The 17,457-nt window shown below is 27.8% G+C and overlaps 2 protein-coding genes and 1 long non-coding RNA gene across 10 annotated transcripts; 1 reads left to right on the forward strand and 2 right to left on the reverse strand.

Moving 5' to 3' along the window:
* The first annotated feature begins 1,569 nt into the window (after window positions 1-1,569).
* Window positions 1,570-4,894, forward strand: LOC149519757 (uncharacterized). The gene is made up of 2 exons (XR_016341002.1): window positions 1,570-2,230; window positions 3,385-4,894. It is a non-coding gene; the product is annotated as an uncharacterized LOC149519757 (long non-coding RNA).
* Window positions 4,708-7,497, reverse strand: LOC111283937 (sm-like protein LSM4). Of its 7 annotated transcripts, none has more exons than XM_022872630.2 (8): window positions 7,352-7,497; window positions 7,034-7,087; window positions 6,788-6,829; window positions 6,578-6,676; window positions 6,395-6,472; window positions 5,907-5,946; window positions 5,297-5,461; window positions 4,708-5,119 (listed from the first exon to the last, which is right to left on the reverse strand). In XM_022872630.2, exons 2-8 carry the CDS (start codon window positions 7,034-7,036, stop codon window positions 5,097-5,099), a joined length of 450 nt encoding a protein of 149 aa, XP_022728365.1. In that variant the 5' UTR covers window positions 7,037-7,087; window positions 7,352-7,497; the 3' UTR covers window positions 4,708-5,096. The 7 variants fall into 7 exon arrangements, with proteins under 7 accessions (XP_022728365.1, XP_022728366.1, XP_022728367.1 ...); XM_022872631.2 differs by having other exon boundaries at window positions 7,356-7,491; XM_022872632.2 differs by lacking the exon at window positions 7,352-7,497 and adding an exon at window positions 7,167-7,327.
* Window positions 7,498-13,982: 6,485 nt separating this feature from the next.
* On the reverse strand, window positions 13,983-16,420 carry LOC111283438 (thiamine pyrophosphokinase 1-like). Of its 2 annotated transcripts, none has more exons than XM_022872002.2 (6): window positions 16,172-16,420; window positions 15,974-16,070; window positions 15,546-15,618; window positions 15,177-15,278; window positions 14,742-14,991; window positions 13,983-14,421 (listed from the first exon to the last, which is right to left on the reverse strand). In XM_022872002.2, exons 1-6 carry the CDS (start codon window positions 16,308-16,310, stop codon window positions 14,303-14,305), a joined length of 780 nt encoding a protein of 259 aa, XP_022727737.1. In that variant the 5' UTR covers window positions 16,311-16,420; the 3' UTR covers window positions 13,983-14,302. The 2 variants fall into 2 exon arrangements, with proteins under 2 accessions (XP_022727737.1, XP_022727738.1); XM_022872003.2 differs by having other exon boundaries at window positions 15,974-16,075; window positions 16,172-16,313.
* Window positions 16,421-17,457: the final 1,037 nt, after the last annotated feature.

Genomic DNA, 17,457 nt, shown 5'->3' on the forward strand with positions numbered 1-17,457 from the left:
AAGTTTAGTAGGGAGTAAATAAACAGAGTTTTTGAAAATTATTTGTGAATTGTTTGATTTTTATTTATTTATTAAATTTAATAAATTATATTAAATAATATTTTAAAAAATATTTATTAAATGAATCAAAATATGAATAGCGATTTATTTATTTTACTTATATTTACAAATAATTTTTTTAAAATTCTCTTAAAATTTGTTCGTTAGCTCATTGTCCATTGGAACGATTTTACCATTTTTTTTTTTTTTTTTTTGGGAACTTCTATTGGGATTTTTCTTTTTCCCGATAAAGGTCTATTGAACGTGGTTGCCAGGTTGTGTACGTACAAACTTTACATCGATAAAAAAAAAAAAAAGGGTTTTGGCCATATAAATCATGAGTCTTTTCCTTTTATCTAACATGAATGATTTTTCAGGTTAGAAATGTGGATATGTAACATATGGTGTGAGAGTAGATTTAATTCTTTATATATTTTTTTTACATCATAAAAGTAAAATTTTAATATACATAAAAGAAAAAAAAGATTTAATTCGAAATTAAATTTTTGATTTTTTTAAAATATTTTTAATTATTAAATTAAAGGTTTATAGATAATTCTTATAAGAGATATTAAGATGGATCAAGGTGAATCTTTTTCCTCACCGAATGAAAAAAAATCAATGTAATGAAGAGGTTGCATGATTGAATGAGAAAAATGTCGGTAAAATAAATCCTAAATTTATAAATCATAATTTTTTTTCGCTAAGTAAAGATTTTTTTTTAAGTTGAAAAGGTGAACTTGTGACACGTAGATACAGTGGTCAACACTCATAAAATGGCAAATAGCAGGGCAGCTCCAGGGTGGTGTGGCCTAGCGCTAAATACGAACATGGGTTTTATTGGGCATCGTCCTTGCGTTTGCAAGCCTGGACTGGGGTAGGGTTCAGGCAATTGCCAGGACCTTTTATGAAAATATAAATGCCTTTTTCAGGAAACAGGTCCTTTTTTTTTAGAGTAATAGATAATAACAAACAAATTCATGAAAACCTTATATCCAAATTCAAATGTGCCAGTTATAACAGGGCCACCCACACTTTTGATGATGTTGATGATTTTGAACCGTCCGATGGCATTCCTTCCAAATATAAATCAATAATGAAAAGAGGCTGATGCAATAAACAAAACAGAACTTTCCACACAATAGCATTAAAAAGAACCTGGAAATGAAAGTACTAGAAGGATATGGACATTTTACCCGTAACATAAAGCCAAAGGGCAATGGCTGTTCGGTAATTTTCTGTTTTCTCAGGGGTTTTACTTTCTGTACTCTCTCTCCTTTGTATTTTTTTTATTGCGGTAAGCTTCATAATCTTTTTTTTTTCGATTTTTAGAATTTTTTTAACAGTCCAGTTTTTTTTTTTTATATCAAAAAAACAAAATCTTAATATAAATAAAAAGAAAAAAAATTCAAATTTAAAATTAAATTTTTAATGTTTTCTCGATCATTTTTAATAAACTAAATATTTGAGGACATATATCAATTTCGATCTTTTGACCCCAAACTGATTTTATCGATATTACACTTTTGACATTGTAGTCCTTATTCTGTCTTTTTCAAAATTTTTTTTTTTTAAAATCTCTTCTTTTAAGTATCTTTGTGTATAGTGATTGTTGTTTGTCTTCAAATTTCATTTGACAGCAACGAGAAACATGGGAAAACGTGAAATTTTCTAGATATTTGAACATTGTTGGTATAAACATGCTTTTAAGTCATTAATCTGGTCAGTTAATTAATTATTGGAAAGAAATGCTGTGGTGGGGTTTTGATTAGATTGCCTATCTGGGATTGTTACATTGCCAATTGTTACATTTCTCTCATATTTTTTTTAAGGATTTTGAGAGTCTGAAATTTTTTCTTACTGTATGTTTCTTTGGACAAAAGTAAAGCAAAATTAGTATAGGATTCATGAGCATGTTCTCCATCTTGGACAAGGCTGAGAAAGTGTGGTGGAAAAAGATTATTCAAATTGATGCAAAGGCTGATACATTTTTATTGATTGCTAATATTTTTAATTAGGTAGTGGTGATATTGATTTGGGAGGAATGGACTTCTCGTCATAGAGATATAACACTTTTCGATTTCCTTCCTTTACTTATGAGCATTTCCTTTCTGACCTAATAAGTGTGGGGTTGTGCAGAGCTTTGGTAATATGGGAGGCATGGGTGACTTTGAAGACAGCGATGATGAAGGTAAGAATAATGCAAGGCTTTCTGAGTAATTATTTGCCTGTGATACCTTTTCACTTTGTAAAAAGTCATTAAAAAGGTAGTTTATAATTGAAATTTGATTGGTACTCATTAAAGGGTAAAAATTCTATAAACATTTTTATTAAAATTGCTTATCTAAAAAATATATTAAAATTTATTAAAATTTTACACATGATTTATATAATAAAACCTTTCAATTTATATCTTGTGATTTCAATTTTCTTTTTTTATTTCATCGTTTGTAGTACGAAACTTCAGGAACTTCACTTAAGAAACTTCATTTAAGTCTTTCCCACTTTATGTTACTAGTGCTTCAGCAATAAATTTGTAAAGATTGGGTTTTTATTGGTTGAATCATGTAGCTTATTGTCATAATTGATGTTTATCTTGATTGTTTATAGGTTAATTTTCAAAAATGTATATCAAAACAAACTAGCTTCTGCTTCTGCTCTGCCAATGGATTGATATGCATATTTGATACCAATCGAGACATCAATGATGATGATCATCTTGAATCTCTAAGTGCACACAAGCATATGGTTTTTATTTTATTTTCTTCAATGACTGTTCTACACACTAGTGGGTTTCCCTTCCTCGCCCTTATCAACCGTTAATGCAGGTTTCTTCTCAGGTCCTTCTTCCAATCATTAAAAACATGTAGCAGTTAAGGTAGATGGTAATTCTGTTGCTGTATTGTTTTCGTACAAAATTGAATATTTTTTGCTTGGTGGCGTTGTTGAAGAGTGATATATAATCGCAAAGCCATCCTGTGTTTCAGCGCAGATAGGGTGGACTATTATTGCATACAGCTGATTGGCCTGTTAAGCAATCTGCTAACTCATGAGTTAATTGTTGTTTAGCCTTCTATGAATGCTTCTAATAAATGATATCCTAGTTCCTACCTCATTCTTTTTAAATTAATCTCCTTTCAGTCTATACACTCTACATAAAAAGTCTAGTTCTTTTACCAATGAAATCTCTCGTTCCCATGCTCATAATCTTAGAATGTACTACTTTGTTGCTTGATTTATTAGTTTAGAGAATGCATTGCATAGTTTCTGTTTTACCAAACTCCTGTCACTGTTTTGGCAAACTTCTTTTCAGAATCTAATTTAATTTTTATCACAATATTTCAGGTGATCAATATTGGAACTTCAATTGGGAAAGTTGGTATTTGTGGGGACTCTTCTGAGAAGCTCTGGTGATGGACAAACTTTGAGACCATGGGGTATCTTTATACTTGATCATGAGGGCTTTGTTTTATGAAATTTGCAAAATGTTGGGAGATGGAATCTGCTCTGTTCCATTTGTTTGCAGTGGGTGAAATACGATGCGACCTACTTTTACTTGGAATACGTGGAACAAAGTATACAGAAACCACTCTCAAAGTGAAATCATGTGCAAAAAGATACGAGCACATTGTCCTCTCTTACGCTCCATTCAAATCTACTGTCCGTTTAGTAATTAAAGCTTTGACAACCTGCTCCAAAATGGTTTATATTAACAAATTTTAATCAGAACTAGTGCTTAAACTCCATTTAACTAACCCTTTTGGTGTATGGAATTAGAAGGACGGAACAAATGAAGCAAACTTTGTGGATGCTCGTTCGTTAGCATCTGACAGTTGGACGCTAGATCATATAAGTTAAAAAAAATAATAAAAAAAAAAAGAAGAACGCTGAAGTTGTTTATTTTCTTCCCGTTATAACTCATTCTTAGAAGTTCAAAATGGGAAGTTTTTGCTTTTAGCCCCATTTAACTCAGGTTCAACAATTTGAAAAGCTAAAAGCATTTTTTTCCTCCAAATCGTATTCAGGATCTTTTACCAAGAAGTCCAATTCGAAAATCTGCCTTACCGATTATGCAGGTTGATTATTTTGTTGATTGCTACTGTTTTGGAGGAGAAAATTTATGGATGATTGGTGGGACTAATGCTGGCTCTTTATGTTATTGCCTATGTCAAGCATGCAGAGTGGGCCTGCTCAAAACCTAGCCATTTTTGGATGGACTGGTGGCGAGGATGGTCGCTTGTGTTGTTGGATGGCTGATGCTTCCCTAGAGACCAATCGATCCTGGATCTCAGGTGCATTGGTCATGAAGTCACCATGAAATCGCAAAAAGAGTAGGCATCATCCCTACTAAACGTCCACCGTTCAGCTCATGCCTTTGATTCTGATAGCTTTCTTGTAACTTTTTTTCCCTCAATCCCAGTTCAGCAACAAGAAATTTGAATTACTGTACTGCAATGTAAGAAATGAAAACCTTACTATAATTGTTTCGTTCCTTGGGCTGATTAGCTTCTATGGAGGGGAAGCTTACCACCCTTCCGAAACTTATGTTATTCACCCTCAAGCGAAGAGGAACATGTGGCCTATCTCAAAAATTGAAGCTCTTTTAACATGCATTTCTAGAAGAGAATTAAATTCATTCCACTAGTAGACAGGTAAGTCTCAAGCAAGTCGACAAAACAAAAAGCAGAGAGATAATCATTTAACTTTTTAACGCATAAATTTAACAGCAATTTGTCTTACAAGCTACAACCTTAATAAGTGAAAGCGCACGAAGGTAAATAACAAACCACAATACAAACATCCTTAACTGAGTTCTGCAATGCTCCCTCTTTTCCTTTTCTTTTTTTTTTTTTTTTTTCTGTGCCAGATCTCGAACCTTTGCTCTTAAAGTTTAAATATCAACCACCTAACCTTTTAGGACGAGAAGAGCCAGTATGCTACCTAATATTTGGCACTTAAGACAACCACCCTGATAGAATTGACCCGCCACTTGAGTCAATTGGATGCAACCTGCTTCTTAAAATAGCAACGTTACCCCAAAATAAAGCAGCATCAAATCAACCTCGACCTCGACCACCACCTGTCACCAGAATGGAAAACACCAGTCTGTTAGTCTGAATTTATCAAATGTTGAGCCAGCCGTGATGGATTATTCAATCATCTGCTGAGCTACTAAACCATTTTGCATAGTTTTTTCAATGCCAGAACACACACACACACACACACTCTTGTGCAGCTGTTGTTTCAGCAAGTTTACCTCTGCCTCCACTTGTCTTTCCACCCAAACCACCCCTGACTCGGCCTCCCCCTGCACTCTTAGCACCATCATCTAGCCCACGCCCAACTCCTTTTGGTTGCCTTCCACCAGGACCATCTTCTCTACCTCTGCCTCTGCCACGGCCTACACCGGGAGGCTTCCTATCTGAATAAGTCAGCAAAATCAAACGGCCAGGTTAAGAACTCCAGTTTTCAAATGCATAAATAAATCTCAAATGTAATTAACAGTATCAACCTCAACTCAAGGGGAAAGTTTTGATACATTTGGCATCCAGTTATGGGTTCAGTTTTCTAGAAGATAACAAAAAATAAAAGGGAAAAAAAAAACAAAGAGAGGAAAAGCTGGAAGAAGAATTCTATGAAGCATACAAACAAAAAAATCGAAACACAGTGGACTATGTAGATAGGAAAATTACATTACTTTCAGCATACACTTAACCAAACATGATTTAAACAGCAACAGACATTTAGAGAAATAGCATATATGGTTGCAATGCAACATACTACTTGTACCCAAGTTTCTACTTAAAACTGAATATTAAGATAATGATCCATTCCTTTTAATAACAAACAAGATAATTAAATCATACCAGCACGACTCTTCGTTTCTTCCTGAACTTTATCAATTACCTGAAATTTAATGGTAAAGTTACTAAGATTAGTAGATTAACAAAAAAGCTACTAAAATGGTTAGAGGACAGCACAAGAAAACTATAACAAAACCAAGAAACGATATTTACATGAAACCTAAATTTTGGACAGGTAGAACCCAAAGGTGATCAAAAAAGAAGACCTAAAATTTGTCTCTCTAGAGATGGCAGATGTTGTCATAAAAAAAACAAAAATCAAATTATCCACTTAGCTCCAGATAAAAGAATACTCCTTTTAACACCACAAAAGACAAAGAAAGCTTCTTCAACAACAAAATAGCTAAAATTCCACTCTATGGTTTCACAAAGACAACTAATAATCAAGCATTCATAAATTTTAACAGAGTGAATGAAGTTAACGTGATAAACTGTTATCTATGCAAAGTAAAGAAACAAAACAACGGCTAAATACAAGTAGTAAAGGGTACCTCATCAGGAACTCGAAGATATTTTATTGTATTTCCACGGATATAGCATTCGGGCATTCGCCAAAACCTGTCTCCATCCTACATTATATTTTCAATCAAATCCCAACCATAATTAAAAAAAGATATGATTCTTAGAAAGAAATAAAATAAAATAAGAAACATTGAATGAATTCATATTTGTACCTTTGAAGTACAGATAACTTCACGAAGATGGATGTTCATCCAAGTGTCGCAATTGACCAAATGTCCATTATAGGTCTCCCCATTTTTCAGTTCCACCAGCTGTTAGCAAAAAGAAAAAAAAACCGCAGTTTTTTCAAAAATCAATAACTGAAGCAATGTTTTTGCACGGTAAGTCGCAAACAGGCATGAAAGGGAAGGTAATGCTCTTACCATAGGATGGCCCTGTGCAGTTTTTAGAAGAGAAAGAGGAAGCTGCCCAAGGTTTACATAAACAGGTTAGCGGAGGAAAGATGATAAAATATTCAAAAACACACTAAGAAACCAAAATTAACACAAAAACCCTTTGATAGCATATGAAAAGTTGCTTTCTTTTTGTTTTGTTTCGATTTTCCCCGATTTTCCCCGTGTTTATAACCAACCAAACAGACAATCAAGGTAACTTAGAGAACATCATACCATCTTTTTTTTTTTTTTTCTAATGAAGTGGAAACCTAGAGAAGAACAAAAAATCTGCAAGAAGAAAAGGAAAAACAGAAAAAAGTCAATAACAATTTCAAAAAGATTAGGATAAAGAAAAGGATTTGAAAACCTTGGAATTGCAATCTTATTTACAGTAGAACAATTAGGGGTTAAATCTAAACCCTAGCACGGTCGGAGAATAATATACTCATTACTGGTAAATTTAAAGCTTTGTTATGGTTAAAAAAAAGAGGGAAAAAGGTAATCATTCGCCCTAAATCCCTAAATTAGAAAGGAAAATGAAATCGAAAATACCGACAAGCGAAGAAGAGGGTTGACTGTTGAGAAGAGACTGACAACTAAGCCTTTAGCTGATATCACTTTTTATTTTTTTATGAATTCGATCTGACTGTTTTTATATAAAAGAAGTTTGCTTTTGAGGGAAATAGGACGGGAATTGAGACGGTTACCGCAATTCACATTCTTATTTTTTAAAAAATATATTTTATTTTTGTACCCGTACCTGTATTTTATATGTTTATTTTTGTAGAAATTTAACAGATACGGAAAATTTTCATACATATGATTTTAAAAAATTAAAGTTAAATATTAAAATATTTAATATTTGTTAAAATAAATAAAAATTTATAAACAATATACATATTAAAACAAATAAATTATAAACATCAAAATAAGTTTAAACAACCAATTAAAATAAATAAAAAATTTATATATTTATTAACATAATACAATAAATATATATTTATATATATTTATTAAATACATACAAACATACATACATATATTTATATATCTTGAATATGAGTTGATGGGTACTATATTACTTACTCATCTTGTATTATATATTTCAAATATCATATTCATCCTTTTTGTATTTAGCCAAAAAAAATTTATACATATTTTATTTTATTTAAATAAAAAATCAAATTTCTTATTGAATATAGATAAAATTATCTCTAATATATTTATTTATATAGGTAAAATTATCTCTAATATATTTATATATATATATATATATATAAACTTGATAAGTAGAATAGTAAAATAATTTGTATTCCACGGATTCTAATCCACTTAATTTAATTGAATCAAATTTTTTTTTTAAACTCATGGTTAGATTGATTTTTTTTTTTTTAAATCAAATTCAGATTGAAGTCGAGTTTTAAGTATTATTACCCTAACCCCATTCGGATATGTATAAAAATATATATTTTTTTATTTATATATGTATTATATTAATAAAATTATTATTTAATGATTTTAATTTAAGATATTAACTTAATAAAATATTATATTTATGCATAATTAAAATATAGTTTATATTAAAAATAATATTTTTATAAATATTATACTAAATTAAAATTATTAAATTAATTTCAAATATCATTTGTACTTTATGAATATATGGATAGAGTATAAAAATAATAATTTAATATTGAATTAAATTAGGTTCAAATATAGATATTAAGAGATTAAGTTAGAGTCAAATCGAGCAAAAACTCGATCTGACCTTATCCATTACTATTTTTTTTTTACAACTGATAGGCTTTTGTATTTTCAATAAATATATATATATATATATACACACGTAACGATTTTTATTTTTTTTAACCAATTTGATATGAAATGAGCTAATCCATGTGTGTTTTTTTTTTAAGTTATAATTATAATTAAGTATTATATTCATATAATTAATTAAATAATTAATTATTCATCATAATCAAGCTATAATTATTGAATAATCAATTAATCAACTAAAATATAACTAAACAACTAAACCCATATCCAACGAATTTGAATATCTTGATTGAATTTTTTATTAATTGCACTTGTACAAAGCTTTTAATGGTGTATTTGGTGTATAAGGTTATAATAAATAAAAATAAAGCCAGGATTTATGATTAGTGGAAGCAAATATTTCACATTAATTTTAATTTTTTTATTGAAATACACATTTATATACAAAATTACAAATAAAATTAAGAGGTACAACTTTTTGCAATAGAAAGAATATTGCATAGCTAAAATTAATTATATGCTTCTTGATAAATATAATATAAACACTATTTAGATAAATCATTTTTCATCATAGACACAAATACGTATATATTAATTTAATAAAATTTTACTTATAGAGTTATTAAAGATAGATATAATATATAAAAAAATAAAATAAAAATAAAACATGTCTTGATTTTTAATATGTTTAGCTTTATCATTTGCTTTTAGTAAACAAACATATTTCATTTTTTTATTTATTATAACTTGAAAAATAAAAAATAATTTTTTTCTTACATACAATGAAACGAAGAATGAAAACATAAATCTATGTATATGTTAGTTAAATATGACTTTTTATTGAATTCTAAATTTAATTTAATTAGTTCATTCAATTATCCTTAAGTGATGGTATCCAATACATTTGAGGTTTAAACTTTAACACCTGTAACATTTTTTCTATTCTCACACTATGACTTATTTTATAAAAAAAATGATTTTTTTTTTTATTACTACACATTTTTATGTTACTTTTTTTTTTTTTTGGTATTAAACAAGTGATTAAAACCACTTAACTAGTTTAAGCTTTGGATCTCGCAATCCTTACAAGGTCCTTTTGCATTAACCTAAACAAAATATTTAGAGGAATTAAAAGTATAACAATTCCAAAATTTCTAAAAATAATTTATTGGTTATTTTACAAACTTAATATATATATAGGTATATATATATATTATAATGAAATTGCTTACTAAAGCATCAATGTTCAATTAGTAAATTATTAGATAAATAATAAAAAAAATTTAGTTTGAGCTTTAATTTAGTAGGGACAAAGCTTTTAATTTTCAAAACTTTTGAGTTTTTTTTTTTTATAATAAACCTAAGAAAAATTTAGAAACTCAATGAACGTCTCTGATGATAAAATAGAATAAGATGATAATATAAATAAAATTAAATTAAATTAAATTATATCATCATATCTTATATTTGATGTATATAAAGATTAAGATAAGATAATTTTATTTGTTTGTCAAAATTATTTTTCTTCAATATTTATACAATTTAAATTATGGATGTAATTTTTAAAAGTATAATAAAAAATACAACTTTAATTTCATGGATTAAAAATAATTTTCTCTACTTTGAAAAAATTGAATTATCCTTTTATAAGAGGATGATTAATATTTCTTACAATTATATCTCTTTTCTTAGATACAAATCAAACATAATATAGAATGATGATCATTATATCTTATTCATCATCCTACGCACCAAACATGACATGTTGTATATGATGATAGATAAAATAGTATAATAATTATTTTATATTATATTTGATTTGTATCTAATTAAAATGGATAGAATTACAAAGAATATTATCATTTTGTTGGTAGAGGATGATTCAATTCCCCAAAGTAGAGATGATTATTTTTAATTTATAGGATTAAACTTATATATCCTATTATACCTTTAAAAATTACATCAATAATTTAATTTGTATAAACTTTAAGGAAGGATAATTTTAGACTTGATAATTCATATTTTCATGTCATGTCTCGTGTCATATTTGACACATATAATGACATAGATTATTAAAACACGAATATAACACGAATTATAAAACGTTTCTAAATCTTAAACATGAACACAACACGTTTAATATATATATTACAGGTGATACAACACAATTAATACATGTATAATTAATTCGCTTAAACATAATATAAATAAACACAAATAATACAGATATATATAAATAGATACGATTTACACAAATATGTACAAGAACACAACTAAAATAATAAATAATAAACTATTAATCATTTACAACGTAATAAATTTGACATATTAATAATATAAAAAATGCTTACATATTAAAAGAATAAAAAATATTTACTACCCATTTAATATGTATTTAATATATATTTAAAATTTAATTTATATTACATACCTATATTAATTTTTAGTATCAAATTCAAAATGATAAACTATTAAAAATTAAAGAATAAAATAATAATATATAGGACTAATATTATTATTAATATTAATATTAATATTGTATTTATATTATTAATATAAAAATAATTTTATAATAATTATTAAATGAGTATCATAACTAAATATTTAAAATAATTTTTATATGATATTAAATAACTAATTAAGTATCATAATTAAAAGATTAAAAATTAAAATAATCTTTATATGTTTATATTAAATTCAAATAAATATAAAAAAATGTATTAAACATGTTAAATATATTAAATATGTACTTGTATAACAAGATTAAATTAAATATGTTTTCATGTCATATCTCATGTTAAAACAAGTCAACATATATATGACATGAATTATGTCGTGTTAAAATTTATGTCGACACAAATAAACATGAAATACATTTTTTTAAAATATACGATTTTTTTAGTGTCGTTTTCATATCGTATTACCGTGTCATATATAAAATTATCAAGTTTAGATAATTTTGATCAATTAATAAATTATTCTATTTTAATTCTTTTACATATTAAATATAAGATAAAATAGTATTATTTAATTTAATAATATTTATAATATTATTTTATTTTATCTTATCATTATTTTGTGTACTAAACATAACCTAAACGGATAAAAAAATTTTTAGCAAAAAAATGATTAATGTCTTTTTCTTTATTAATTAAATGTTTAATGTTAAATTAAAAAAATTTAATTAAAATATTTATTATTCAATATTTAATGTCAATACACAATTTAGTAGCATAACTAAAAAGCAATGTGTACTACTGGTTCGTAGTATATGTTGTCGTACACACATGAAAATCCTTCGTTTTTTTTTTTTTGAAGGAAAAATCCTTCGTTATTTTATTATTCCCTATTGTACTCAAAATTCGCTTTTGTTTTTAGGTTTACATTAGCATTTAGATATGGTAAGATCAAAGCCAACTGAATATTACTTTAGATAATGTATAGGTTGATTAGATTTTTAAAAATTATAGATTTAAAAAGATTTAAGTGCGTAATGTTTTTTAAAATAAATTAAATGAATAAAGATTAAAATGTTAAAGGTAAATTAAAACTTTAAAATATGCTAAAATTATATTCATGTTTCATCACAAGATTATTTTTTATTTTTTTAAATTATATTTTAAATATTAGAAAATAAATTTTTATGCCAAGTTTTGATGAATAATATATAAATAAATATAAGTATATTTATTTTTTTAATATAAATTATAATTTATTTATATATATGTAATTTTTATTAAATTAAAATGTTAAATAATATCTTTATTAATATAATACATATATATAAATATAAATAAAATAAATAATAAAATATATTCTTTTATATATCTTAAGGAGGATCAAAGCAAAGTACCCAAAATTCAATTTCAACTTGATCCATGTTGTTCAAAAAAAAAAAAAAAAACTTAACCAAATTCTTATTTTAAAAAATCATATCAATTGGATTGTAGCAAATTGAAACCCATCGTATGTAGGTTGTTTTGTCATTCTTATATCTATTAATTTTTTCTTCACAAAATTTATCTAATAAATAAAATTTTAAAAGATAAAAAAATGACAAAAATAGCCACATATAAATTTATTAAATTAAAGTACTAAATAATATTTTTTTAATAAAGTACATATATAAATATAGATTTAAATAAATAATAAAAAATATTATATATATATATATATATTAAGATTGTGGCATAATATCTAAAGCTTTGCTCTTACTTGAATTCGATTTATCAAAAAAATTTAACCCAATTATCTTGAATTAAAAGAAAATATATCAATTAGATTGAAGCGAATCAAAATCATTGAATACAGATTATTTTATCGTATCTATATCATTTGACTTTTTTATTATAAAATTTATTTAATAAAAAATAAAAAAATTAAAAAAAAAACACTAAAAGAGGGAGGTGTCATGTGAACATTCAAGATAAGATGAAATAACTTAAATCCAACTCCAATTTGACCCCATTTAAAAAAAAAATTCGATCTAACCTCAATGTTTTTAAAACTTAAATATATTAGATTTGTATAAATCAAAACTAATTGAATATAAATTATTTTATTATTTCTACTTTCATTGATTTTTTTAGCAAAATTTATTTAATAAAAAATATAATTAAAATAACCAAACTAATAAAATTTAATTAAAAAATAAAAAAATGAGATACCATGTGAACACTATTTTTTTTCTTTGTTCTTTAAAAAATTAATATATTAGACCTATGCGGTATGATAAAAAAAAAAAAAAATCGGAATCCGATGTTGTCAAAATTGGGTGAGAATTGAGACATATGATGTGTTATGAGGTTAGAAGCAAATCTGCATTGGAAATGGTTAATGATTAGTTCCCACCAAAGTGAACTAAGTCGGACCACGTTTCACCTTTTTATCTCAGTTGATGGAATTTGGACTGAATCCAGCAACAACAAATCCTTCTTACCACCGCCATTTTTTGCCACCTTGGTCATTAGACTGTTGTTCCAGTAATTTCAATAATAATATTTTTGCAACACACCTAATATATATTTTTATTGATCAATACTTATTATATTAATATTTTAGCTGTTGATATTAATTATTGATATAAAATATTTGAAGAAAATAAAATTTGAATATTAATTATAACTTTTTTATGGATATCAAATTATTAAGAATAGTATAATTTGCAGATCAAATTACATATCAACCCTTTTATTTGCAACTTAAAGTTGAAGGGATTGGTTAAAATTTAGAACAAAGCTTTTTGGATTGGAACAAACTTTGTCGGCTTACTACCCACGTGCTATATAAAGGGTTTACTTAATTTGGACAGAATAGAAAAGCTGTCCGTTGATATCCGGACAACATTGCAGCTTTTCATCACTGCTGCCTGGCCAACAACCTTTCGAAATGACGTACACCATCATCATCAACAACCCAACCATTCATAAATAAATAATATAGAACCAAACTGAAGCTTACAAATAAGTGACCAACACTTGGATATAGGATCTTCGTATTTCTAACTGGACCTCTAAATTTACAATGGTATGGTAGAATAATACTGCAAAAGAATCATAAAGGAGATAATGAGTGGTGTCATGGTACGGTTTTTATTTGAACATTGTCCCAACCTAAAAACAATCCAGATATATTATAGGCATAAGAATCAGAAGGGAGCAAAGTGATCCTAGGTTTACAAAATGTGAAATCTGCAGCCTAAGCTGCTCATGAAAACACATATAGAGGCTACAACTTCTTAATGGAAATGGTCCAAAGAAGATCAGAATCAGATTGCACCGTAACTTTATCTCCTGTAACTATATTCGATGTGCTTATTAGACCACCAAATCTCATCTCTGTGTTATCTGGAATAAGAAAATAATAATAATAACATTATAACATAAATTCGCAGACAGCTCTGGGAGAAAATGGAAGAACAGTAGACAACGGGAAAGATTGAAATATAAGCTAGAAGAGAAATTATCTTATGTACCCTTTAGGACTTCTTCATCTGACTACATTTGCTATCCAAACAAGTATAATTTTCGAGTGAAATGAAAAGTAAAGCAGCATAACAAGGCATGATAAACTGATGACATAAGTAAATCATGAAATTATGTCCATTTCAGTTCCACAGCCTAGTAAATGGAAAGTGAGAACAAGAATAATGTAATCATATACTTACTCAGATCCCACTGAAGCCCAGTTGTTGTACTACTCCTTGATGGCATCCCAAGTGGGATGAGTCCACAGTGTGGGCCCTCAACAGAAGTTTGAATATGTATCTCATGACGGTGAGTCCTTGGAAGAAGATGGATGAGACTATCATCAGATAAAAGGACTATTCGCAGGGATGAGAAACGACAAATGACATTTAGGTTTCCCATCTCATGGTCAAATCGTCCACCAAGTGCTCCAGCAACAAGAATGCAAAGCTGCCATTAAGTCCGGAAAAAGAAATGATAAGCTAACAATCTAAGCACACACACTACCGATAAAATGCAGCGTGTATGGTGCATATCCTGTCCTAACATGTAAGAAATACCTGCTTCCAAAACCTGAATGTTCACAAACTGTAACTATTACAACAAAATAAATTGAACATTTAAGTTTAACATACATTAGACTTATCCAAATTGGGAGCAACGTCGCGAATGTATGTTACACATTTATGAAGATCCGTGGTGTCTTGATCATGAGATTTATCAATAATCTTTGTTCCCTGCACCAAAGAAGCAAGTGAAAACGTCTCAGGAATTAAAATCTATGAACTAGAAAGATGTAACAGCTCAAATGCAAGGAAAAAGAAACTAGTGCTCATAAAAACAGAGCAGCGCATCCCCACACATAGGACACAAGAGTGGCAAAGAATAAGTGGGAGCAAGCTTACGCATGGATGGAAAACAAGCTTTAGAATCGAAAAGGAAAACATCATCGAAATTATCAGTTAAATGATTCTAGTTCTACAAAAAGAAATTTGAAAACTTACTAGGCTCATGTAAAAGTCAAGTACTTCCGTTCGTATTGAATCCATATCTCCTTTAATTACATCCGGTTTGTATCTGCTATTAAGCAAAGTGCCTATGTTATCACATCACTTAATAATAACAACAAAGAAAGCATTTACCCGGATCAGTTAGAATGAAAACATCAATTTAAAAAACCAAGATCTAGGAAATGGTTCTCAAAACTAAGATAATAGAAAGAAACTATTTCTCTAACAAATCCTCCATTGTTGAACCAAATTTTGATCAAACTCAAAAGGATTTTTAACTCGTATAAGAATTTAAGTCATATGATTCAGATCAAGAAAAATAAATGGATTTCAACTGAATTACATAAGAGGACTAAAACTAACACAAAATCGAAGCGTCAACGTATATAGCAAGAAAAGACAGAGAAAGAAAGACAAGAAACCTGCATCGAACATCAGAGGCATCTTCCAGAGGGAACAAAAGAGGCATTTCATCGTACAAACGGTTGGCGCCACCGTCAGCACAGAGGCGAAGCTGACCTGCTCTATACAAAAAGCAGGCAATCAATTAATCCTCAGACAGACAAATTATAAATTAATGAGAATAAAACATAAAAAGTGAGGATGTAGGGGACAAGTACCGTGCTTCCAGAGCAGAGGAGTGAATCTCGGGAGGCTTTGGTTAAGAAGGACTAGAGCGTACGTTAGAGAAGGGCAGTGGTGAGGGTCAGGGGGAATGGTGGGAAGAAGAAAACTGGAAGAATGGTGCATAAGGTCCATGATCGCTAACGTGAGCGTGGGGGAGAAAAGAAGCAAAAGCGAAGAGAAGAGAAGAGAAAAGACGAGAAAGAAATGGGAAATGGGTTTTGCCGTGTTTGGATTGTAGCGTTATTCATCGGTTGAATGAAGCCTTGTCGTAATAAATGGGTGATGGAAGAAAAATTGACTTTTTCTCCTCTCTTTTTTAGTTCGGATTATCTGACGGCGTCAAAGGAAGAACGAAGTGTGAGTTGAGATCGTTGCTCACAACTTCTGTGTCTTGTTAGCACGTGCGGTTTGGTTGTAGTTTGAAAAACCCCATTCACGGTTGGCACATAAAAGTTAGAAAAAAAGTGCTGACACTTCGCGTTGGATTATTATAAAAGAGGAAAAACAAGTAAAGTTGGGAAAGGGGGACAAAAGTTGTTCAAATTTCACGCCATCAAAGTCGAACTCAAACACCCTTTTTCTTAACTGTAATTGAGCGTTGAAGTTTGGAAAAAAAAAGAAAAGAAAAAAAAAATGAAAAGGTTTTTAAAGAAAAAGGAGTGACAGTTTTATTTTTGTTTGATAACTAAAATGAGTAAAGGAAAAAGAAAAGAATGGATTAATTACAATCCGTAAAGTTATGAACAAAAAAGGAGATATTGTATTATATTACTTCAATTATACTTTTTTAAAATAATTTTTTTTTTATAATATGAATAATCTTAATATTAACTATTTTAAATAAATTTAAAAATTAATAAAAATAATTTTAATTAAAGAGAATATTATTAATAATTAATTCATAAAAATATATGTTCGAAATTATTTTTATACAACAATATTTTTTTTATCAAAATTGATCTATAAATGAGAAAATTAAAAACTTAAATGTTTATTATTAAGATAAAACTAATCATAAATATGTTTAAGTATGGGAATTTTCTTACCCTTACAAATGTTTTGTCATGTTCTTTTATTTTTATTATTTAAAATTTGTGAATCAATAACAAAATAAAAAAAATTAAGACCTAAACATAATTAAAAATATATATAATTCGAAGTTATTGACCGAAAAAATATTTAAGAAAAAAGATGCAAAAGATTTAAAGATAGTATCAATGGTTAAATTTGAATATTATAATAGTATTTTTTAAAAAATAATAAAAATATAATAAAGATA

The sequence above is a fragment of the Durio zibethinus genome, chromosome 3 (genome assembly GCF_047325235.1).
Source record: "Durio zibethinus cultivar Kanyao isolate XHJ-2024 chromosome 3, ASM4732523v1, whole genome shotgun sequence".
Lineage (NCBI taxonomy): Eukaryota > Viridiplantae > Streptophyta > Magnoliopsida > Malvales > Malvaceae > Durio > Durio zibethinus.

Coding starts and splice junctions, on each gene's coding strand:
- LOC111283937 (XM_022872630.2), bottom strand. Junction 6,473..6,577: donor AAGTTATCTGTACTTCAAAG/GTACAAATATGA, acceptor AATATAATGTAG/GATGGAGACAGGTTTTGGCG. Junction 5,120..5,296: donor AAAGACAAGTGGAGGCAGAG/GTAAACTTGCTG, acceptor TTCTGGTGACAG/GTGGTGGTCGAGGTCGAGGT.
- LOC111283438 (XM_022872002.2), bottom strand. CDS start 16,310: ATGGACCTTATGCACCATTCTTCCAGTTTTCTTCTTCCCACCATTCCC. Junction 15,619..15,973: donor GCCTCTGATGTTCGATGCAG/GTTTCTTGTCTT, acceptor GCTTAATAGCAG/ATACAAACCGGATGTAATTA. Junction 14,422..14,741: donor TGGGCTTCAGTGGGATCTGA/GTAAGTATATGA, acceptor TTCTTATTCCAG/ATAACACAGAGATGAGATTT.